This window comes from Xiphophorus couchianus, chromosome 13 (assembly GCF_001444195.1).
Source record: "Xiphophorus couchianus chromosome 13, X_couchianus-1.0, whole genome shotgun sequence".
In the NCBI taxonomy this organism is placed as follows: domain Eukaryota; kingdom Metazoa; phylum Chordata; class Actinopteri; order Cyprinodontiformes; family Poeciliidae; genus Xiphophorus; species Xiphophorus couchianus.
This window is the reverse complement of record NC_040240.1, coordinates 19192658-19216325: the sequence shown is the minus strand read 5'-3', so window position 1 is coordinate 19216325 and position 23668 is coordinate 19192658. Positions and strand designations below refer to the sequence as shown.

General features: G+C 39.9%; 3 protein-coding genes and 1 long non-coding RNA gene across 5 annotated transcripts in view; 3 read left to right on the top strand and 1 right to left on the bottom strand.

Annotated features, from left to right (window-relative positions):
* LOC114155795 (gastrula zinc finger protein XlCGF57.1-like) overlaps nucleotides 1–9258 on the top strand; it is a 29522-nt gene extending 20264 nt beyond the window's left edge. Inside the window, exons 3-4 of the mRNA XM_028035904.1 lie at nucleotides 8091–8125; nucleotides 8462–9258. Coding sequence (XP_027891705.1) covers nucleotides 8091–8125; nucleotides 8462–9012 — 586 coding nt within the window. The 3' untranslated portion in view covers nucleotides 9013–9258. The remainder of the gene's footprint in view (nucleotides 1–8090; nucleotides 8126–8461) is intronic.
* The window catches only part of LOC114155762 (gastrula zinc finger protein XlCGF8.2DB-like), a 723567-nt gene that overhangs the window by 302137 nt on the left and 397762 nt on the right, over nucleotides 1–23668 (top strand).
* Nucleotides 1–23668, top strand: part of LOC114155785 (gastrula zinc finger protein XlCGF57.1-like) — a 338725-nt gene that overhangs the window by 302050 nt on the left and 13007 nt on the right. Inside the window, exons 2-3 of one of the 3 annotated variants that reach the window (XM_028035876.1) lie at nucleotides 17325–18578; nucleotides 18831–19202. In XM_028035876.1, the coding sequence (XP_027891677.1) occupies nucleotides 17549–18578; nucleotides 18831–19202 (1402 nt within the window). In that variant the 5' untranslated portion in view covers nucleotides 17325–17548. Of the gene's footprint in view, nucleotides 1–17324; nucleotides 18579–18646; nucleotides 19764–23668 lie in introns of those variants that run through there. The other 2 variants (XM_028035877.1, XM_028035878.1) reach the window with 2 other exon arrangements.
* The window catches only part of LOC114155838 (uncharacterized), a 3863-nt gene continuing 1301 nt past the window's right edge, over nucleotides 21107–23668 (bottom strand). Inside the window, exon 3 of the long non-coding RNA XR_003597834.1 lies at nucleotides 21107–23668. This exon is cut by the window's right edge and continues 553 nt beyond it. This is a non-coding gene — a long non-coding RNA (uncharacterized LOC114155838).

The window sequence follows — 23668 nt, the reverse complement described above, 5'->3', positions numbered from 1 at the left end:
AAACATGCTAACACATACAACAAGCTAACAGGGAGTCACCGTGCTGAAAAACTGAAGCAGCTCCAAGCTGCCCTGGCATCACAACAGCGATTTCTTTGGGCCTGAGTCAAAAGAAAATACCACCAAAGCAAGCTACGATGTTAATGTTAATAGCTAAACATGGCAAACCTTTTACTGAAGGTACATTTATCAAATCTGTGTTATGAAAATGGTGGAGAACATTTGCCCTGAGAAGAAGCAATAATTTGAGAAAAATGTTTGCCTGGCACGTAACAGTGTGGCACTGAGAGTTGAGGACATAAAACTGAGTGTTTTGAACGGTAACATCTGTCACTATCAGCAGTGAAGAGCCAAAAGAACATTTATGCACTTGGATTTATGGCACTTATTTTTATTAAACTCTTGAGTAAGATTTGGTTATGAACCTGTAGATGTGATACAAACTATTACTTTCTGAAAGATATTGTAAATGACAAGAGCAAAATTCACTTGTTTTAAAATTTAATAATAACAGACAATTTTGTATTACTTATAACTCCTGTTTAAAATGTTCTTGAGGCAAAGATATTTTTAAACTCATGTAAATTTAAGGTATTTTATACAGTTTGTTCAATGTTATCTGACTCTCCAGTTATGAAAGAAAAGCAGAATTTCTGCTTTTAGAGTTGCCTGAGTGGCTTATATTTGGTTATTTTGTCATTTGAAAAATAAAGATAATTGTGACAATGAAAATTGTTTTATAACAGTGTGTATTTGCATGACACTTTTGTAGTTAAAAAATGTCCGAACAAACTATTGGCCCCCAGGCATCTTGACTTTATCAAATCTGGCCCTCTTTGCAAAAAGTTTGGACACCCCTGCAGTAGATGGTGGTACTACAGCTATACTGGTTGTAGCCACTGTGGTTCCTGTAACTGATGGGTTGCCGGTTCAAACTTCCCACATCCATCTCAGTTGTTGAGTCCTTGAGCAAGGCACCAAACCTGCCTTGCCTGCTGTTAGTCAGAAGTCCGATGGCGCCCATTGTGTAGCAGCGTCTGTCAGTCTGCCCTAGGGCAGCTGGGCTACAATGTAGCTTATCACCATCAACATGTAAAGCACTTTGGCATCCTCTGCACTAGATAAATCGCTATACATACATTTACCATTGACTAAACACTTGCATTTTGTCTTTTTGTTGTGTTTTGTATTAAACTTGTCCTGTCTGACAGTGTGACACTCAGCATTGTCGAGTACCAACGTTAAGCCCTAAAGACTTGCACAAGTGGACCATTATGGTTTCCACCTGATATAATTACATGAAACTTTATTAGAAACTGCTTTGGGTTTATTTTATTAAATTGTAATGAGACGGAGAAGAAAGCTGGAGAGAAAAGAAAGGTGAGAAAAAAGTTTTATAGGGGCCCCCTCCTCTCACCCAACTTGATATAAAGGTGATCACAGAGAGGAGGGAGCCAGAGACCAAACCTGACAGACAGACCAGGCACACAGAGACAAGATCACATGTTCCCATTCTCATGTGTACACCCAGACATTCAAACCCATGTAGATAATGTCAAAATAAACAAAACAAAAATGGACGCCATGCACCCCCTTGCATTCCGCACACACAGAGCTCCAAACAACCAACCAGAACCAGGACCACCAGCTGCGGAATCATTCAAACCATTCTAATTTAGCCCGTTGGGCATAGCTTTTTGGGGGGAATCTTCTTCACAGATGGTTCAGTTTCAACCTCCATCTCAGCAGCTCGAATCTCCAGCATTCCATGAAATCTGTTCCTTCGCTGTAACCTGTTTCCCCAGGTTTTATCCCCGCAAGCGATTCCACATCGTCGCTCGCCGCCATAAGCTTTCGTGCCCGAACTACAAAGCGAATCTCCCAACCGCCTCACGTCTTCACTGGCATCATCAGTTTTATCATCTCCACCCGCTACATGAATATGTTACATTAAAAATAGATAATACAAATGTAATAAAAGATTAAGATAAAGTTGAGATATTGGCAAGAACATTTAGTAAAATTCACAGTTTAAATAATCCTAGTGAAGAGGGAAGAAAAGGAAGAGAAAATACAAAACTTAAATATAAAGATGTATTACAGGGTGTTGAAGAAATAAATAATTTGTTAAATGTTGAGTTTACAAAAGCTGAAATAAATTATGCATTAAGAAGGCAAAAAATACAGCACCAGGTAAAGATCAAATTTGGTATAGAATGATAAGACAACTCAGTGAAAAATCTAAAGATATAATAGATATAATTACTGTAGAAGATATGAAACAATAGAACATTTTATATTAGAATGGTTTAATTTTTATTTATTTATTTTGTATAGATAGATAGATAGATAGATAGATAGATAGATAGATAGATAGATAGATAGATAGATAGATAGATAGATAGATAGATAGATAGATAGATAGATAGATAGATAGATAGATAGATAGATAGATAGATAGATAGATAGATCATCACGAACCACACTCCATACCAGTAAGTGGCGGTAATGCTGCTAACAGTTTGTTGCCAACCGCCAGTAAATCCATGAAGAAGAAGAAGGATGAGGAAGCGGAACGAAAGAAAATGGCGCATGGTCTGTTTGGTTGAATGTTCGACTGTTTCTCTAAACGAGTTTATCAACGAGCCGTTAACTGCTGCTGAAGAAACATTCACAGAGTTTAAAGAAATCATCGTCAAGTCGGAGGAAGAGATGGATGATCATCGCAGACTGCTGGATTTCTCCCGGAGGCCCCAGATAATCTTACACCGAATAGGTAGGAACCACCAGCGTTTGGATGCAGGTTAAGGTCTAAATGTCTGCACCTTTCTGTATGAGGATCATTTTAGTAAATGTTCTTTTCCCGTATAAATGTTTTGTTAACCGGTAAATGAACGCAGGAATCACAATTACGCTGTGAAAATGGCTTATTGATGTAGAAATAAAATGACCTTTTTATGGCTTTTCCTCCTTTAACTAATCAAACTTACTTTTGAAAACAGGAGAAATGTGAACAATGCAGCGCAAGGTTAGTAAAGCAAACAGCATGAAACAATAATAGTGTGTTAGTAGCTGTAAAATGTAATAATTTGTAATAAATAAATTGTAGTGGCGATTGTTTGTCAAACCAAACATCCTATAAAAGTTCAGTCAACAAGCCACTGCTGCACTGAGGTGATGCTTCGTACGAAGGTAAAAGAAGTTCAATGTCCAAAAAACTTGAAGATTGCTTTTATAGTTTATTTTTTCCAGTTTGACAAGCAAATAACAAAGATCAAACTATACATTAATGATGTGTTGAGTAATGAAGCGGGTAAGACAGAGAACTCGCCTAAACCTGAGCAGTTAAAGTTTTTATTTTTTAGTAATAAATCGTTGTCCCTGGTGACATAGTGAGTAACAAGCCAATCACAACCCTCCTTTCTATTTGTTTCTAGTTTTCTTTTGGATCCAGCCATTGTTTCATACAACCAGATTAATCAGAATTTATGTATCAGAATCACAAACATTTTAAACTTGTTTATTCCTTGTAAAGCTTCGTGTTGTTTTCACGTTGACTATTCGGGGCCTGTGAGACGGAGCTTTAACTCCCATCTCCTGCTAAACTTCGAACACGTCCCGGGGGAAGTGGGGGACATGGAGTGGACCATGTTCCGTGCCTCCATTGTCGAGGCGGCCGATCGGAGCTGTGGCCGCAAGGTTGTTGGTGCCTGTCGCGGCAGCAACCCTCGAACCCGTTGGTGGACACCTTCGGTGAGGGATGCCGCCAGGCTCAAGAACTTAGACTTAGACTTAGACTTAGACTGACTTTATTGTCATTTTGCATGCACAGGGTGTATACAGAACGAAATTTCGTTGCATACGGCTCAGGACAATGTTTTGAGCTTCCAATGCTGTGAGGTTACTCCAGAATAAAATAAAATACAGTATAAAATATGAATATAAATATAAAATATAAAGTGCAGGACTGACAGTAAAAAGGAAGTTATTTAGCTCTGTACATGTGCAAGGTATAAAGTGGAGAACAGATTTTAAGTGCAGTCCAGTTAAGAGTTCAGCAGTCTGATGGAAAGTGGGAAAAAGCTGTTTCGGAACCTGGTGGACCTGCACCGGATGCTGCGGAACCTCTTTCCAGAGGGCAGCAGGGAGAACAGTCCATGGTGGGGGTGTGAGGGGTCACTGATGATGTTTCGGCCTTGGGACATGCAGCGCTGGGATGAATCAATCAATCAATCAATCAAATTTTATTTGTATAGCACATTTCAGCAGCAAGGCATTTCAAAGTGCTTTACATCATTACAAACACAGAAACACAATGCAATATAGAATCAATCATTAAGTCAAGTTCCATCAATAAATTTGTAAGTGATTACATTTCAAATACAATTCTTAACAGGTGGGTTTTTAGTTGAGATTTAAAAGAAGTCAGTGTTTGAAATGTCCTGAATGGAGGGAAGGGGGCCCCCGATGATCCTCTCTGCTGTCCGCACCACTCTCTTGGAAGGAGTCCTATTGGGCCTTTTTGGCCTGTGGGACTCCGGAAGCAGCTGATGGGTACCGGCGGGTGAAGCGGCATGCGGCTCGGGTGGTTGCTGAGGCAAAAACTCGGGCGTGGGAGGAGTTTGGAGAGGCCATGGAGAAAGACTTCCGTACGGCTTCGAGGCGATTCTGGTCCACCAAACGGCGTCTCAGGGGGGGGAAGCGGTGCAGCACCAACACTGTTTATAGTGGGGATGGTGTGCTGCTGACCTCTACTCGGGACGTTGTGGGCCAGTGGGCAGAGTACTTCGAAGACCTCCTCAATCCCACCAACATGCCTTCCATTGAGGAAGCGGAGCCTGGGGACTCTGGGTTGGGCTCTCCAATCTCTGGGGACGAGGTCGCCGAGGTGGTTAAAAAGCTCCTCGGTGGCAAGGCCCGGGGGTGGATGAGATCCGCCCGGAGTTCCTTAAGGCTCTGGATGTTGTAGGGTTGTGTTGGTTGACTGCAATATCGCGTTGACATCGGGGGCAGTTCCCCTGGATTGGCAGACTGGGGTGGAACCCCTGTTCAAAAAGAGGGACCGGAGGGTGTGCTCCAATTATAGAGGGGTCACACTCTTAAGCCTCCCTGGCAAGGTCTATTCGGGGGTCCTGGAGAGGAGGGTCCACAGGATAGTCGAACCTCGGATTCAGAAAGAGCAGTGTGGTTTTCGTCTTGGTCGTGGAAACTGGACCAGCTCTACATCCTCGGCAGGGTCCTGGAGGGTGCATGGGAGTTCGCCCAACCAGTCTACGTGTGTTTTGTGGACTTGGAGAAGGCGTTCGACCGTGTCCCTCGGGGAGCCCTGTGGGGGGTTCTCCGGGAGTATGGGGTACCGGGCCCTTTGATACGGGCTGTCAGGTCGCTGTATGACCGGTGTCAGAGTCTGGTCCGCATTGCCGGCAGTAAGTCGGGCTCGTTTCCGGTGAGAGTTGGACTCCGCCAGGGCTGCCCTTTGTCACCGATCCTGTTCATCACTTTCATGGACAGAATTTCTAGGTGCAGCCAAGGTGTTGAGGGGATCTGATTTGGTGGCCTTAGGATCTCATCTCTGCTTTTTGCAGACGATGTGGTCCTTCTGGCTTCATCAGGTCGTGATCTGCAGCTCTTGCTGGAGCGGTTCGCAGCCGAGTGTGAAGCGGCCGGGATGGGGATCAGTGCCTCCAAATCCGAGGCCATGGTCTTGAGCCGGAAAAGGGTAGAGTGCCTTCTCCGGGTCAGGGGGCGTGTCCTGCCCCAAGTGGAGGAGTTCAAGTATCTCGGGATCTTGTTCACGAATGTGGGAAGAAGGGAGCGGGAGGTCGACAGGCGGATTGGCGCAGTGTCTGCCGTTAAGCGGGCGCTGTACCGGTCCGTCGTGGTGAAGAGAGAGCTGAGCCAAAAAGCGAAGCTCTCGATTTACCAGTCGATCTACGTTCCCACCCTCATCTATGGTCATGAGCTTTGGGTCATGACCGAAAGAACGAGATCGCGGATACAAGGGGCCGAAATGGGTTTTCTCCGTAGGGTGGCTGGGCTCTCCCTTAGAGATAGGGTGAGAAGCTCAGTCATCCGGGAGGGACTCAGAGTAGAGCCGCTGCTCCTTCACATCGAGAGGAGCCAGTTGAGGTGGCTCGGGCATCTGGTCAGGATGCCTCCTGGACGCCTCCCTGGTGAGGTGTTCCGGGCACGTCCCACCGGGAGGAGGCCTCGGGGAAGACCCAGGACACACTGGAGGGACTATGTCTCTCGGCTGGCCTGGGAACGCCTTGGGATTCCCCCGGAAGAGCTGCAAGAAGTGGCCGGGGAGAGGGAAGTCTGGGCCTCCCTTCTGAAGCTGCTACCCCCGCAACCCGACTCCGGATAAGCGGAAGAAGATGGATGGATGGATGGATGGATGGATGGATATTCGGGGCCTGCCCATAGCAATGCATAGGGATGCAATCTCTATGCATTGCATGGCAGGCACCTATTGTTCTACACCTCAAAATAACTGCTGCTTAGACTCAAAATAGACAGAATTTTGTCTGCCTCTCTGAGCTGCTCTTTAGAACCACAGTGATGGCAGAATGTCAGAACTACAGACATGGTGAAACAACTGCTATAAACTCATTGCATCTCTGAATAGTGATGCCCCACATGCTACTGACAGCATTCACATTGAATACACATTGAATTAGTATGGCCATTTAATATGAAGCTTACTGAAGATTTCAAAATAAAAGCCTTAATATTCTTCTAAGATTAGTGCACTACCATCGGCAGTGAAATAATGTTAGCCTGCATTATCTTTGCTAATATCTTTGCTGCATTAGTCTTTTAGCTTAAATAAGCTATTAGCTAATTTTCTTAGTTATTAGCCAAGTTTAGTATACCAAATGGAGTAAGTAAAGTACAGACAACATGCTAGTGATGCCCCACATGCTACTGACAGCATTCATGCTAACATTAGAATTTTGGCTCATTTCAGCTGATTCACTTACTTTATCATACTGAATGGTGCAAGTACATGTTAGTAAACATTCTGGTCATTCTCCTCATATGATTGCAGCTTTCTTTAGCATTGATGCTAATTTTTAGATGGATGGAGTTCCTCAGGGCTTCATGAAGCTTCATCTCACCATCACTACTCTTCATTGTTTCCTCTCCTGCTCTGGTCAAAACCCACAGGCCCAACCCAGTGCATGCTGGTCCTATACCAGTCCCTATACTTACAGAAAATGGACCCACAGTTCTTAATGTCTGACTTACAAAAGTAAATAACAAACACAAAGCAACAAAAACTAAACAATTATTAACCTACAAATAAACTCTGTAAATAAACCCCCCAAATATAAAGTGAACTAAAATCAAATTTTAATACAAATAAAAGTAATGATAGTTCAAAATTAAGTAATATCTTGAAATAATAAAATTTACTAGTAAATATTAGCAACATTGGCAACTATTATTAATTTTATAATAAATAAAAAATATTTAATATCCATTCATTTGAGAATTCTCCAATTGTCAGCTGGATTTGTCGCCTGATCTGTCTCTCTGTATACGCTCTTAAATTTTTCGGTGTGGGTTTTTTCATTTCTGTTGTAAACAATGAACAATTTCTCCCATTTACTTCAATAAAATAACGATTGCTTGTTTCCTCTGTTTTCTTGTCCAGATTGCCTGAAGTGTAACATTTATTACCAGGAGAGGAGATCCACTCTGGACCAGGAGGAGTTGGAACCTCTGCAGGTGAAACAAGAACAGGAAGAGCCAGAAGATCATCAGATAAAAGAAGAGCAGGAGGATCTAAAACACCAGCAGATAAAATTGGAAGAGAAAGAAGTTTACTGCAGTCAGGGTGAAGAACAGATTGAATTAAAACAGGAGACTGATACCTGCATGGTGGTTCCTGTTGATGAGCAAACAGACCACACTGAATCAGAACCAAACAGGAACCAAGACATCTTCCAGGAAGCTGCTGAAGCTGAGAACCAAAATCAGGAAAGAAGAAAACCTTTCTCAAGTGTCATCTGTGAAAAGCGTTTGACTTTCAATTCTGTTTTTGATGCTCATATGAGAACTCATACGGGTGAGGAGCCGTTTACATGTGTGACCTGTGGGAAACGTTTTATTCGAAAACATGATTTAACTCGTCATGTGATGATTCACACTGGTGAAAAGCCATTTTCATGTGTGACCTGTGGGAAAAGTTTTATTCAAAAACAGAGTTTAACTCGGCACATCATGACTCACACTGGTGGAAAACCATTTTCATGTGTGAACTGTAGAAAAAGTTTTATTCGAAAACAGAATTTAATTCGGCACATCATGACTCACACCGGTGAAAAGCCGTTTTCATGTGTGACCTGTGGGAAAAGTTTTATTGAAAAACAAAATTTAACTAAGCACGTGATGATTCATACTGGTGAAAAGCCGTTTTCATGCGTGACCTGTGGAAAAAGTTTTATTGAAAAACAAAATTTAACTAAGCACATGATGATTCATACTGGTGAAAAGCCGTTTTCATGTGTGACCTGTAGAAAAAGTTTTATTCGAAAACAGAATTTAATTCGGCACATCATGACTCACACTGGTGAAAAGCTGTTTTCTTGTATGAGCTGTGGAAAAAGTTTTAATCAAAAACAGCATTTAACTGAGCATATGATGATTCATACTGTTAAAAGGCCATTTTCATGTGTGACCTGTAGAAAAAGTTTTATTCGAAAACAGAATTTAATTCGGCACATCATGACTCACACTGGTGAAAAGCTGTTTTCTTGTGTGAGCTGTGGAAAAAGTTTTCTTCAAAAACAGCATTTAACTCGGCACATGATGATTCATACTGGTGAAAAGCCTTTTTCATGTGGAAACTGTGGAAAAGGTTTTCTTCAAAAACAGAATTTAATTCGGCACATGAGGACTCACACTGGTGAAAAGCTGTTTTCTTGTGCGTGCTGTGGAAAAAGTTTTCTTCAAAAACAGCATTTAACTCGGCACATGAGGACTCACAGAGGCGACAAGCCGTAGCAGTGTTTTACATGTGTATCCTATGTTGAGCTTCACTATTAAATTGATTTGGTTAAAAACTAGAATTAAAGACTGGAGAGATTTCATGTCTATAAAGCATCTTGACATTAGGATACGTAGAGATGTGAAGCAATTTCCTTGAGAGATGCTTTGTTTTTTTTCTGGCATATTCTGTAGCAACAATAATGACAAACTGTATTGTTGTTATATAAACCATTCAATAAAATGACATGGATTATAACAAAATTGGGTGATAAATTGTACTAGGTGGCATTTAATGCCCTTATGGCTACTGGGTATAAACTGATCTTCTGTCTGTTTGTCTTTGTTTTAATGCTCCTCTATCTGCAGCCAGTTGGAACAAATTGTAACCTGGGTGTGAGGAGTCTTAAAATGTTCTTGGCTTTCCTGAGGCAACGGACCTGTGGAGTTCCTTGAGAGAAGGCAGAGAGTAGTCGATAGTCCTCTGGGCAGATTTTATGATTCTCTGGAGAGGCTTCCTCTGTGCTACTATGCAGCTAGAGAACCACGCAGAGACAATGGCAGAAAAAGTTTCTTAGAGGTACCTCCTAAATTACACGGGGAGGCAGCCATTTTGGGTCAAGGGGCAAATTTTGGCCATTTTTCACTTTTATTCAAGTCAAACTTTAACAAACTCCTCCTATGGATTTCAACTGTTAAGGAAAAATGATCATTTTTACTGCTTAATACAGTTAATCTCACGACATGTGTAAAAGGTATATTCAGCACTCTTATTTGGAACAGTTTTCTGTTGAACATTTGGGATTGAGCAGATGAGCAGGCATTCAGACAGGCAGGAGCCTCCCCACTGTGAGGTCGGGCCATAGGAGGCCATAAAATTAGCATTCCCGGCAGGACAGAGAGACTTTAGATTTCACAGGTATCTGTGAGATTGTATCTCAGGTTGTTCTGTACTCAGAATGACCGTGGGAGCCACAGGGGGTCAGGGCCAGCGGTTTGCTTCTTTGTCTCGCTAGAAGACAGATGGCCCTTTGATCTTTGCGTAGATCAGGGGGAGTTCCAAGTTTCTCTGAGTGCTTTAGGGAGTTTCCAGTTGGTCAACAGGAGGAACGCCTTGAGTGCATAAATTAAATAGAAAAAACACCCCCTTAGTATAAGATTACGTGTCAGGAGAAAAAATACAGAGAGCGGCCACCATTTTGCCTTTTTGCATCGGCTCTCTCAAAAGACGCGTCTTTGCTTTTTGTTCGTCTTTGTTTTGTGTTTGTCTGTCTTGTCTGTCTTTATTTTTATGAGAAAAAATGCATATCTCTGTTCCTCTGCAGCTTTGTTGTTGATTGCTTTGTATGAGATTAAACTCTGTGATCTGTGACGTCAACGCGCTTTGTTGTTGTTTCACTTTAGTGCACGCCGCCGCCACTCGCTGAGGACTCGGGAAATTAAGGAGGAAAGAGCCAAACGTTTTGTCCAAAGTTAACATTAAATTATCCTCTTTTTTAACACAACCTATTGGCTTCATTCTTGGCCAGGATACAGGTAATGAGTGGGGCCTTAAAAGTTATCAAAAAAATTCACTTTTTGTATATGTTCAGCTGGCGTGGTAGATTGGCGAATTTGGCGTACTCGCCAATGCAAACATAACGTTATGACTTTCACTTAAAAAGGTCAATTGGCACCAAACTTGGCATGAATGATCCTGGTTGGATCCCTGACAATCCTATGTCTTCATAATCTGACGTCATCTAATATCAAGGTGGAATAACATCCCCACAAAAGCTCCCAGGTGCATCAAACTTCATTTGTATCATCACAGACCAGAGCTCATCACATTCACATGGCCAATTAGTGACATCACCACAACCCCTACCCCTTTCAACAGGAAGTCAGTGTTTTCCCACTCTTTTTCTTCCCTTTACTCGGCGGTTCATGCAGATTTCAACCTGTGTTTAATGAAGTAGAACAACATGATGGTAAATCCTTCTCTCAACACTGGCTGGCAGCAGCATGTGGATGTGGCTGAATGGTGAATACTAATCCATCGCTGTTTGCGCCTGGAGCCAGGCCTGTAGGGGGGGTACAATGGCGAGTGCCTGGTGACTGCGCTTTTATCCATGGAGCCCGGCCGGGCTCAGCCCAAAGAGGAGACATGGGTCCCCCCTCCCATGGGCCCATCACATGTGAGAGGGGCAAAAGGGGTTGGGTGCAGTGTGTGATGGTCCATCACACACTGCACTCCCTCGGCAGGCATCCATCAGTGATGGACGCCTGCCCTGGCAGTCCAATTCTCGGTTGCAGAAGCTGGTTCTTGGGACGTGGAATGTCACCTCTCTGGTGGGGAAGTAGCTGGAGCTAGTGTGTGAGGTTGAGAGGCCACCCTAGGCCACAGTTCGATGATCGACTTTGTCATCCTTTCATCGGATCTGCGGCCGCATGTCTTGGACACTCGGGTGAAGAGAGGTGCATAGCTGTCCACTGACCACTACCTGGTGGTGAGTTGGCTCCGGTGGTGGGGGAGGATGCCGGTCAGACCTGGCAGGCCCAAACGTGTTGTGAGGGTCTGCTGGGAACGTCTGGTGGAATCCCCTGCGATTCGGAGCTTTAACTCCCATCTCCGGCAAAACTTTGAACATGTTCCGGTGGAGGTGCGGTACATTGAGTCTGAGTGGACCGTGTTCCGTGCCTCCATTGCGGAGGCGGCTTATCGGAGCTGTGGCCGCAAGGTTGTCGGTGTATTTAACAAGTTATTTACTTGTTTAAAATCGTTGACAGTCTTTTTTTGCTTGTTAAATATGTGATTCCAGTAAAGTCAGAAAAACATGCATTATGCTAAAGTTTTTTTCTCTCTACTAAAATGTATGAACTTTCAAATTGATCTATGTTATGAATTTGTACTGTTAAATTCTGTGCTATCTATGTCCTGTAATACGCAACAAAGGTCAAATTACACATTAAAAACAGATGTTCGATACGATAAGGTTTTATATGACGTCATTAAAACATATAGCCGATGCCATAACGCTCGATTATTAATTTTGGTGGGGCTTTTTAATCCATCAAACTTGATAAAAATTTCACATAAGCTTACATCCTTATTTTTTCTATGTACAAATAATCTCTAGGCTTCTCTTTAAAACAAAATGACATTGTAACTGATTCTGTTATTTGTTTCAAATTATATTAACCAGTATAACTCTACCTATGTAAAAGCTTAATGAATAAATGAACAATAATTACTTTTAATATTCATTATAAACTAATTTTCATACATTGATTGTTCTTGATTTTAGAAAGTATGGTTGATTATTATTGTCTTCAATAATTTAGTGTTTCTTGGGTCTTAGTTGTATTTTTCTCTTTTCTGCTGCAGCTGTTTTCTATTATTACTATGAAAAGACTTTAGGTTTTTCAAAGAGAACTGGCACTGTATGAGAAATCTTTAGATGTGATGATCGTAAGATCCACAAGGTGGCGGTAATGCAATGACATGAATGAACGACAGTCATAAAATCCCAAAGAAGAAGAAGAAGAAGACAAAGAAAATGGCGCATGGTCTGTTTGGTTGAATGTTCGACTGTTTCTCTAAACGAGTTTATCAACGAGCCGTTAACTGCTGCTGAAGAAACATTCACAGAGTTTAAAGAAATCATCGTCAAGTCGGAGGAAGAGATGGATGATCATCGCAGACTGCTGGATTTCTCCCGGAGGCCCCAGATAATCTTACACCGAATAGGTAGGAACCACCAGCGTTTGGATGCAGGTTAAGGTCTAAATGTCTGCACCTTTCTGTATGAGGATCATTTTAGTAAATGTTCTTTTCCCGTATAAATGTTTTGTTAACCGGTAAATGAACGCAGGAATCACAATTACGCTGTGAAAATGGCTTATTGATGTAGAAATAAAATGGCCTTTTATGGCTTTTCCTCCTTTAACTAATCAAACTTACTTTTGAAAAGAGGAGAAATGTGAACAATGCAGCGCAATGTTAGTAAAGCAAACAGCATGAAACAATAATAGTGTGTTAATAGCTGTAAAATGTAATTAGAAAAAATTTAACCGGGGCCTGCCAAAGTGTGCCCGTAGGTTTGGACCCAACGATCTGATGCTAAAAAACCTGAACGAACGTTCACCATTCAGTATGTTAAAAATTAGCATCAATGCTAAGCTTAGCTAAATAGTAGTCATTAGCATGTGGAAAGTCACAAGCATCTTGACTAACATGTACTTGCACCATTCAGTATGTTAAAATAAGTGTATAAACAAAAATTTGCCAAAATGCTGTGAGTAGCATTTGGGGTATCATTAGAATGTTATCTTTAATTGACTTAGTCCATTCAGTATACTAAACATGGCTAATAAGTAAGAAAAATAGCTAATAGCTTATTTAAGGTAAAAGGCTAATGCTAATGAACCGCCTTGCTGCGCGGCGGTGCACTAACCTGAGGGGGATATTGAGGCTTTTTATTTTGAAAAAAGAAAACGGTAAGCTTCATATTAAATGGCCACACTAATCCAATGTGTAACAGTGGTTTGTTTAAACCAGTTACATAAAGCCAACAAGAGCAATTACATGATGTAAAAATCGTCAAGGCTTTTATTTTGAATTTTTCAGTAAGCTTCATTTCAAAGGGCCAAACTAATCTCATGTGTAACAGTGATTTGGTTAAATCAGTTATAAAAAGCCCAAAACACAAGTAGTTCTATAGACCAGCTCAGTCCTCCTCTGTAGTAACTGACAGTTCCGCCATGTTGTAGTTCTGACATTCAGCTCAGACCTCTTCTGTAGGCACTGAGTGTCCGCCATGTTGTAGTCCTAACCTTCAGTCATTGTAGTTCTAATGAGCGGCTCAGCTGAGACAGACAGGGAGAGACAGAATTGTATCTGTTTGAAGCAGTTAGTTTTTCTGAACAAAGAAGGACAAACAACTCCTTCCCGTTCGGGAACCGTAAGGCCGATCCAAAAACCATTTGAAGCATATGAGAGGGCTATTTCTCCTCTCTGATAGTACCGCGATTCATATCTGTAGCTCTCTCTGCACTAACCTGAGAGAAATATTCAGGCTTTTATTTTGAAATTTTCAGCAAGCTTTATTTTAAAGGGCTACACTAATCCTATGAGTAACAGTGTTTGGGTTAAATCAATTATATACTGGCCAAAACAGACAGGAGTTCTAAGTGGCAGCAAGGCCCTCTGTTTTTACTGAGTGTTAGTTAGAACTACAGATATGGCGTATTTGTAGTCCTAATCAGCCGCCCTCCCCTCCTGTGTTCCGTTGCTATGGTAATTAATCATCTGCTAACTGTCCTGCAGTCAAAACAATTCCTTCCCGTTCGGGATCCGTGATATGTATTTGAAAACCGTTTGAAGCATATGAGAGGGCTATTTGTCGTCTCCAGTAGTACCGCGATTTATATCTGTAGCTCTCTCACAGTAATAGCAGTGATGAGGCAAAGATGGTGTGCGCGGAGCTTTGAAATTTTTCAGAAATACATGGAAGTGAATCTGGGAGAGCGTCAGTTACCCTGGCGCATGATTTCGTCGCCATCGTAACTCCGATTACCACTACAAGTAATAGCTCCCCTCCCGGCATCGAGCCGAACCAACTTTTGTGGGTGGGCACGCAGCGGTATGAGCCGCATTCCAGTTGACGGAAGAAAAATAAACTAGTAAATTCCTGAAGAAATTTAACCGGGGCCTGCCAAAGTGTGCACGTCGGTTTCAGCATCAGGTTTCTGATGCTGAATATTAGCATCAATGCTAAAGAAAGCTGCAACGAAAGCAATAGCATAAGGAGACCCACTAACATGGACTTGCACCATTCAGTATGATAAAGTAAGTGTATCAGCTAAAATTTGCCAAAATGCTAATGTTAGCATGATTGCTGTCAGTAGCATGTGGGGCATCACTAGGATGTTTTCTATAATTGACTTAATCCATTCAGTATACTAAACATGGCTAATAAGTCAGAAAAATAGCTAATAGCTTATTTAAGCTAAAAGGCTAATGCTTGAGGGGGATATTGAGACTTTTATTTTGAAAAAACCTGTAAGCTTCATATTAAATGGCCACAGTAATCCAATGTCGAACAGTGGTTTGTTTAAACCAGTCACATAAAGCCCAAAATAGCAATTACTTGATGTAAAAATGGTCAATGCTTTTATTTTGAAATTTTAAGTAAGCTTCATTTCAAAGGGCCAAAGTTCTCCCATGTGTAACAGTGTTTGGGTTAGATCAGTTCTATACAGCCCATAGCAGCAAGTCGTTCTAAATGGCAGCTCAGTCCTCCTCTGTTTTAACTGAGTCTTCCACCATAGTTAGAACTACAGTGATGCGTATTTGTAGTCCTAAGCAGCAGCCAATAGCCTCCTGAGTTCCGTTGCTATGGTAAATAATCCTCTCTGCCAACTGTCAGCTGTGAGTGAGACATGCAGGGGGAGACAATAGAGCTTTGGAACTGATGTCTGGCGCAGTCGCTCGGCGCCATCTTTTGAGGCCACAGACCAAAACAAACTTTATTCCGGCGTTTTCATTGTGTTACCGAACAAATCAAAGTTGTTTTCAAGTTGGATATTGGATTTTCGCACGCTGCAGAGTAAGCTCAAGGTTGATCCGATTTATGAACGCTAATCCCGGCCAGCTGTTCTCTACCGCTCCCTCCTCAAGCGCTCAGAGGTTCGGGGACCGTCAGATTTCCGAACCAAACACTCCTGTAAATAAATGCTTTGCCTTCTGACCAACTGGTACAAAAAAGGGATAGTTCATGCTATTTCATGAGGCACACTATCCACTATTAAAATTTCAAGTCATATTCAATATTTTAAATAATTTTAATATGAAGTAATGTTTTGTTCAATAGCTTCTAAATCGTCTGCCCTATTCACTCAAAATCAGTGTGAAATTGTTCTACTGACTGTATAGATGAAGCACACTCATCTTTATTACATTTTGACCCCTTTTTTATTTTTTAACTAAGTTTATATTTTAAAAAAAATGTTCGTAAGATGCATTACCTCAGATGATCATCACATTTGTTACCTGTAATCTTCAATAACATAAAATTTTAGGACAGGATCTATTTCATTACATGTTCACTTCTTACCTGAATTATGTTAAATACAACAAATATTTACTTAAAGTGTGACCTATTTCATAACATTTACTTGTCACCTTTATTGTTTACCCTGAAATGTTTAATTACACATTAAATGTTTAAAGATGGGCTCTTTCATCTGGTTTGATTATTTACATTAAATATTTACTGCAAAATGTGATTATATAATTGTTTGCTTTACTCATATAAAATGTTTATTTGAAAAGTATAATCTTTCATTACATGTATGTTTATTACTTGAAATATTTTAAATATAAATTTTTACTTGAAATGTGATTCATGTCATCACCTGTTTACATGCAACTTGAAGAGCTTGAATTAAACGTCTCATGAATGTTTTACCACATTAAATTATGAAACACATAATTCAACACAAATGGTTCCTGTTCCTCCTCAGGGTGTGCAGCCTTGCTGAGCTCTTCTCCTGTGGTTTCCTCCTCAGTCTCTCCGACTCGCTCCTCTTCTCCTCTGTGTTTTCATTATTTACCTCTTCTGGGGTAAATAATAAAAACACAGTCTCTGTAACTTGTTGATCCACCATAGTTTTGCTGTATCGCCTCTTTAATTTAATTTTACATATATTGTCCAGTTGATGTCACAGTGGAGCAAATGAAGCACCGCGGTGCATCGGCTCATGAGTCGAATGATTGGATGGAGTTCCTCAGGGCTTCATGAAGCTGCATCTCACCATCACTACTTTTCATTGTTTCCTCTCCTGCTCTGGTAAAAACCCACAGGCCCAACCCAGTGCATGCTGGTCCTATACCAGTCCCTATACTTACAGAAAATGGACCCACAGTTCTTAATGTCTAACTTACAAAAGTAAATAATAAACACAAAGCAACAAAAATTAAACAATTATTAACCTACAAATAAACTCTGTAAATAAACCCCAAAAATATAAAGTGAACTAAAATCGAATTTTAATACAAATAAAAGTAATAAAAATAAATATCGTGAAATAATACAATTTACTGTTAAATATGAACAATAATCCCTACTAAAATTAATTTTGTAATAAATAAAATATATTTTTAAGATCCGATCGTTTGAGAATTCTCCAAATGTCAGCTGGATATATCAACTGATCTGTATCTCTGTCTACATTCTTGAATTTTCAAGGGTTTTTTTTTGTTCATTTCTGTATTAAACGATAAACAATTTCTCCCATTTACTTCTGTAAAGTTAACAATTAATCTTTTTCTTTGTTTTCTTCTCCAGATTCCCTGAAGTGTAACGTTTATAACTAGGAGAGGAGCTCCACTCTGGACCAGGAGGAGTTGGAACCTCTGCAGGTGAAACAAGAACAGGAAGAGCCAGAAGATCATCAGATAAAAGAAGAGCAGGAGGATCTAAAACACCAGCAGATAAAAGTGGAAGAGAAAGAAGTTTACTGCAGTCAGGGTGAAGAACAGATTGAATTAAAACAGGAGACTGATACCTGCATGGTGGTTCCTGTTGATGAGCAAGCAGACCACACTGAATCAGAACCAAACAGGAACCAAGTCATCTTCCAGGAAGCTGCTGAAGCTGAGATCCAAAATCAGGAAAGAAGAAAACCTTTCTCATGTGTCATCTGTAAAAAGTGTTTGACTTTCAAATCTGCTTTTGAGCCTCACATGAGAACTCATGCGTGTGAAAAGCCGTTTACATGTGTGACTTGTGGGAAAAGTTTTAGTCATAAACATGTTTTAACTCAGCACATGATGATTCACACTGGTGAAAAGCCATTTACATGTGGGAACTGTGGAAAAAGTTTTAGTCATAAACATGTTTTAACTCAGCACATGATGATTCACACTGGTGAAAAGCCGTTTTCATGTGTGACCTGTGGAAAAAGTTTTAATCGAAAACAGAGTTTAACTCGGCATATGATGACTCACACAAGTGAAAAGCCGTTTTCATGTGTGACCTGTGGAAAAAGTTTTAATCGAAAACAGAGTTTAACTGAGCACATGATGATTCACACTGGTGAAAAGCCGTTTTCATGTGTGACCTGTGGAAAAAGTTTTAGTATAAAACAGAGTTTAACTTACCATATGATGACTCACACTGGTGAAAAGCCGTTTTCATGTGTGAATTGTGGAAAAAGTTTTAGTATAAAACAGAATTTAACTCAGCACATGATGATTCACACTGGTGAAAAGCCGTTTTCATGTGTGACCTGTGGAAAAAGTTTTAATCGAAAACAGAGTTTAACTGAGCACATGATGAATCACACTGGTGGAAAACCGTTTTCATGTGTGACCTGTGGGAAAAGTTTTAACCGAAAACAGAGTTTAACCCAGCACATGATGATTCACACTGGTGGAAAACCGTTTTCATGTGTGACCTGTGGAAAAAGTTTTAGTATGAAACAGAATTTAACTCAGCACATGATGATTCACGCAGGTGAAAAGCCGTTTTCATGTGTGACCTGTGGAAAAAGTTTTAGTCGAAAAGACTTTTTCACTCAGCACATGATGATTCACACTGGTGAAAAGCCGTTTTCATGTGTGACCTGTGGAAAAAGTTTTAGTCGAAAAGACTTTTTCACTCAGCACATGATGATTCACACTGGTGAAAAGCCGTTTTCATGTGTGACCTGTGGAAAAAGTTTTAGTCGAAAAGACTCTTTCACTCAGCACATGATGATTCACACTGGTGAAAAGCCGTTTTCATGTGTGACCTGTGGAAAAAGTTTTAGTATAAAACAGAAATTAACTCGGCATATGATGACTCACACAGGTGAAAAGCCGTTTTCATGTGTGACCTGTGGAAAAAGTTTTAATCAAAAACAGAGTTTAACTCGGCATATGATGACTCACACAAGTGAAAAGCCGTTTTCATGTGTGACCTGTGGAAAAAGTTTTAATCGAAAACAGAGTTTAACTGAGCACATGATGATTCACACTGGTGGAAATCCGTTTTCATGTGTGACCTGTGGGAAAAGTTTTAATCGAAAACAGAGTTTAACTGAGCACATGATGATTCACACTGGTGGAAAACCGTTTTCATGTGTGACCTGTGGAAAAAGTTTTAGTATGAAACAGAAATTAACTCGGCATATGATGACTCACTCTGGTGAAAAGCCGTTTTCATGTGTAACCTGTGGAGAAAGTTTTCGTCACAAGGTGAGTTTAATTCACCACTTGAGGCGTCACACAGGTGAAAAGCAGTAGAAATATTTTCCATACGTGTCCTATGTTGAGGTTCACTATAGCACTGATTAGGTTTAAAACTAGAATGAAAGACTGGAGGGGTTTCATGTCTATAAAGCTGAAAATTTGTTGTATTTGTTAAATGTGATCATTTGGATACTTGGAGATGTGCAACCATGACACATTTTTCTTCATTGATGTTTTGTTTTTCTGGTATATTCTGTATCAATAAACAATAATGATAAACTGTATGTTATTGTATTAACATACTGTTTATGTCAAACTGTATGTTGTGTGTGTACAACGTGAAGAGCAGAGGGCTCAGCACACAGCCCTGAGGAGTGCCAGTACTGATACTGATAGATGAAGAGGCTTGAGGGCCCACTGACTATTTCATGCATTAACAGAGTTTGACCGGACATGGACTCCCTTCCAGAACATTCTCACATGATTGGACTTGAGGGATTGATTTGTATTATTCTGTACAATAGAGAGAGTTAGTGGGGTTTATTTAAAATCTGCAAGAAAAGCATTTGATAGTTTTGTCTTTAAAGTAAAATGAGATTGAATCTGATTTCATTTCTTTCAAATTACATTAACTAATTTTACTCTACCTAATTTAAATCTTTTCAAATAAAATAAAATGCATTTGTACTTTAAAGAAAATGCAAGATTCACCACAAACTAATATTCATGCATTGATTACACAAAGTACATGTGATTATTTTCAAGTATTTTCTTTTTTCTCTTGTTTTACCTGTAATATTTAGCTTTTTTCTGCTGAAGAATTTAGATTACTGTCTTTTTATGTTTGTGTATTTTAGAAAGAAATAAAAGTAACATTTCACTCAAGATGAAAAGTTTTGAGTTTTCCTTTAGTGTATGTTATGCCTTATACTTGAACCCAGTAGATGGTGGCACTACAGCTATACTGGTTGTAGCCACTGTGGTTCCTGTAACTGATGGGAACAAGGAGGACTTTGAGTGGCGCAGGAAAAACAAAACACACAAAAATATATCGGATTTAGAAAAGGCGGATTTGGGCATTAACTAGTATGTGAATGGTTCGGTTGGAAATGGAGATAGGAAATGAGGAAGACATGGATTTTGAAGGCCAGTGGGGAGAGGAACAGGGAGAGGACATGGAAGAAATAAGATAGATGAAAAAGTAAATTGGCGATATTCATGGTAGTAAACAAGAACTGGAAGGAAGTAGTTCAGAAGAAGAAAGGATAGTTAGGAGGAAAGTTGTGAGGGAGGAATTTAAAGTAATATAAAAAATTAAGAACTGGGATGTGCTGTGGTGGCGCAGGGGTTAAGCACAACCCACATATGGAGGCCTTAGTCCTCGACGCAGGTTCGATTCCCGGCCTGGCGACCTTTGCCGCATGTCTTCCCCTTTTCTCATTACCCACTTTCCTGTCAATAAACTCAAATAAAGGCCACTAGAGCCAATAAAACCTTTAAAAAAAAAATTAAGAACGAAGAAGAACAGGATAACATCAGCCCCATTGTGGCGTCAAGAGAAAGAAAATTGGAGATGTTGAAATGGTAAAGATTTTGAGAGATGGAAACTTATTGGTAGTTTGTACAAATGAAGAACAAAAGAATAAGGCTTTGAATGTGGATAATATCTGTAAAAAAAACTATTGGAGAAAAAAAATCATGGGAGAAATAAAAAAAAATTGGAGTGATTTATGGGATCCCTGTAGATGAAAATCTGTGGCGGTACCAGTGTGATCCAAATGGGTAACTTGAATTTAAGACCATAAATTTAATAAATATAAGGTTGCAATAATTCTACTTAAAAAGTTACCTTTAAGGCACACAGGCCCGCTACAGATGAGGCTTGAGACAATTTCACCCAATTCAATAATTTAATTTATTGCATAATTGTTTTCATTCTAGTAGAAAAAAATACACCAATTTAAAACCACACACATTAAAATAACAGTTATGGCTCAACTCAAAGATGGCTGTGCAAATCAGGGTAGTGGCCTACAAAAAACAAACAAACAAGAAGAATACAAGAAAATCGTGCACCAAACCAGAAGGAGTACCACCACCCGGAAAGTCCAACACCACGAGTTGGTGTTGGACTGTCAAAATAAAGGACAGGAATAATGTACAGTTATTATAAAATATTATTTATTGTACAGTTATTATATAATAACTGTACATTATTTCATAATTATACAGTTCAGTCCACTACAAATCAAGCAGCAATAGTCCAAACTAAGAACCCGTCCTGGGTCGAACCGCCACGCCGCCCAGAGCGGTGTTCTATCAGATAGCCATACATGTCAGAATAGCATACATATGGTAAGAGCGCATGCGCACGCATGCGCATTCTGCAGGAGGTCCGCGATATTGAGAGGAGTCGTCAGCTTGTCATACGCGAGAAGAGACACAATAAAAAGTAAGTAAATAAATTAAATTTAATGCTGCTGCAGCTGCACTAAACTACAAAACACGCCCTGTTTAAATTCACGTCCCCCAGTTCCTTAATATTTTTGGGTTGGATAACATGTCTGCTAACTTGGATAGCATGTCGTGTATGTGATATGTTAACCTGAAAAGCCTTCATGTTCCGGAGTAAGACAGGGAAGTATACTGTCCTCTCACCTTTTTAACATCTACATAGATGAACTTAATGTTGGCATCCACCGTTACCAACATTAAATGAATCAGACGTATGAAAACGCAATTTTTACCCACACTGAAACTGGGGCAAAACCAGTGTTTCACTCTTGAAACAAATTCTTATCTTCATTAATGTATATGAAAAGCGTTCATGTTAATTTTGTTTTTATATGTGCTTTACATTTACACATATTTAGTTTATGCAAATTGAGGTTGTTTTTGGAACATGAAGGCTTTTCAGGTTAACAGATCACATACACGAGTACAGCCACCTGGGTTATGTATTAGTCACTGTCAGTGTGACTTTTGCCTCAATTAATAAAAGACAGGAGATGTTCTTGAGTCACTTGAAGTCCCTGTGTTCACCAGGCGTTGCCAGGAAGGACATGGCATCCACCAGTGTTGTCAATAAAAAATTGGGATCTCTCAATTGCATTTAAACTCGCTGTTGTGTTTTCTGCAGTATTTCAAGAATTGCATTGTTGGATGCACATGCATAAATATGTTGATTACAAGGTTTTTTTGTATTAAATCGGAATAAAAAAGGATGGATATGAAGAAGCTTTCACTACAAACTTTTTTTTATTTATTTTAATTTTGTATTTCTTGTCCTAAGAGCTGATATTTCACAGAAATGTCATATTATTGCAGCACCAGTTGGCGTGTTTAGTAGCAGGAGTAGGTGTGTTTTGTTGTGTACGCAGCTGCAGCAGGGTATTATTATATATTTGAACAATTTGCAGTGTCTAATGAATTGTCTTGTTTAAATGCTTGCTGTGGAAGTCTGTGTGAAACCTGTTGATCTGTTTTGTTAATATTCTAACAATCAAAAACACAAGATGGCTTAGGAGCATATCACCGAATTTTTCATTCCAAACGGAACAAATTTTCCCTTAGGCTATACCGGAACAGTCCAAAGCATTAAAAAAATCCAAAGATATATGACATACTAAATTGCAGTATTTTCTGTTATGTACTAGTATAACATGATGGCTTGTCAACAGAATATAAAGAGGTAGTACTTGACTATTTTTGGTAAAGTACACTCTAAATGCCTTTATTTGTTCCCAGACAAGGTGGAAGAGTACTGTGTGGAATGCAATATGCTTCACTGTAATGCTTCAGAGAACATCATTGACATGGTAAACAACTAAACTGTACAACTTAACGCTTCAAACACATTACACTTGCTAACTCATAACTGTTTTCGTTTTCTGTCCACTTCACAGATACAGTGTGACTGCTGCTCAAGGTGGACACACAAAGAATGTGCCACAGACATGGGTGACATGTTCAAATGTAAAAAGTGTAACTTAAATTAAACAGTTTTACCCCACCAGTGACAGTGTGGATTATTAAAAATACAGAAGTAAAATGTTCTACATTAAATATAGTGCATCATACAACTGATGTCATTGGTATTAATCAGGAAGTCATACAGTGGCTAACAAAGTGTATGGCAATCAGACAGGTTAAGGGATGCATCAGGAAGTCATACAGTGGCTAATAAAGTGTTATTACATTAGCAGCTTTATGACGATCTAACACCGTTTTAATAAAGATGATTAAATATAAAATATGGTGAAATTGCCGTTGTTCTGTCAGATAGCCATACGCTGTCAGGATAGCACACATGCAGTCAGTATGCATGCCCGCGCATGCGCATTAAGAAGTCCGACCGTCAGTGGAGTTGTCAGTTCAGCATACGCAACAAGTTATGACGAAAATAAGTCATTAAATTGTTTATAATATGACATAATATGATAACTAGATAAATATACA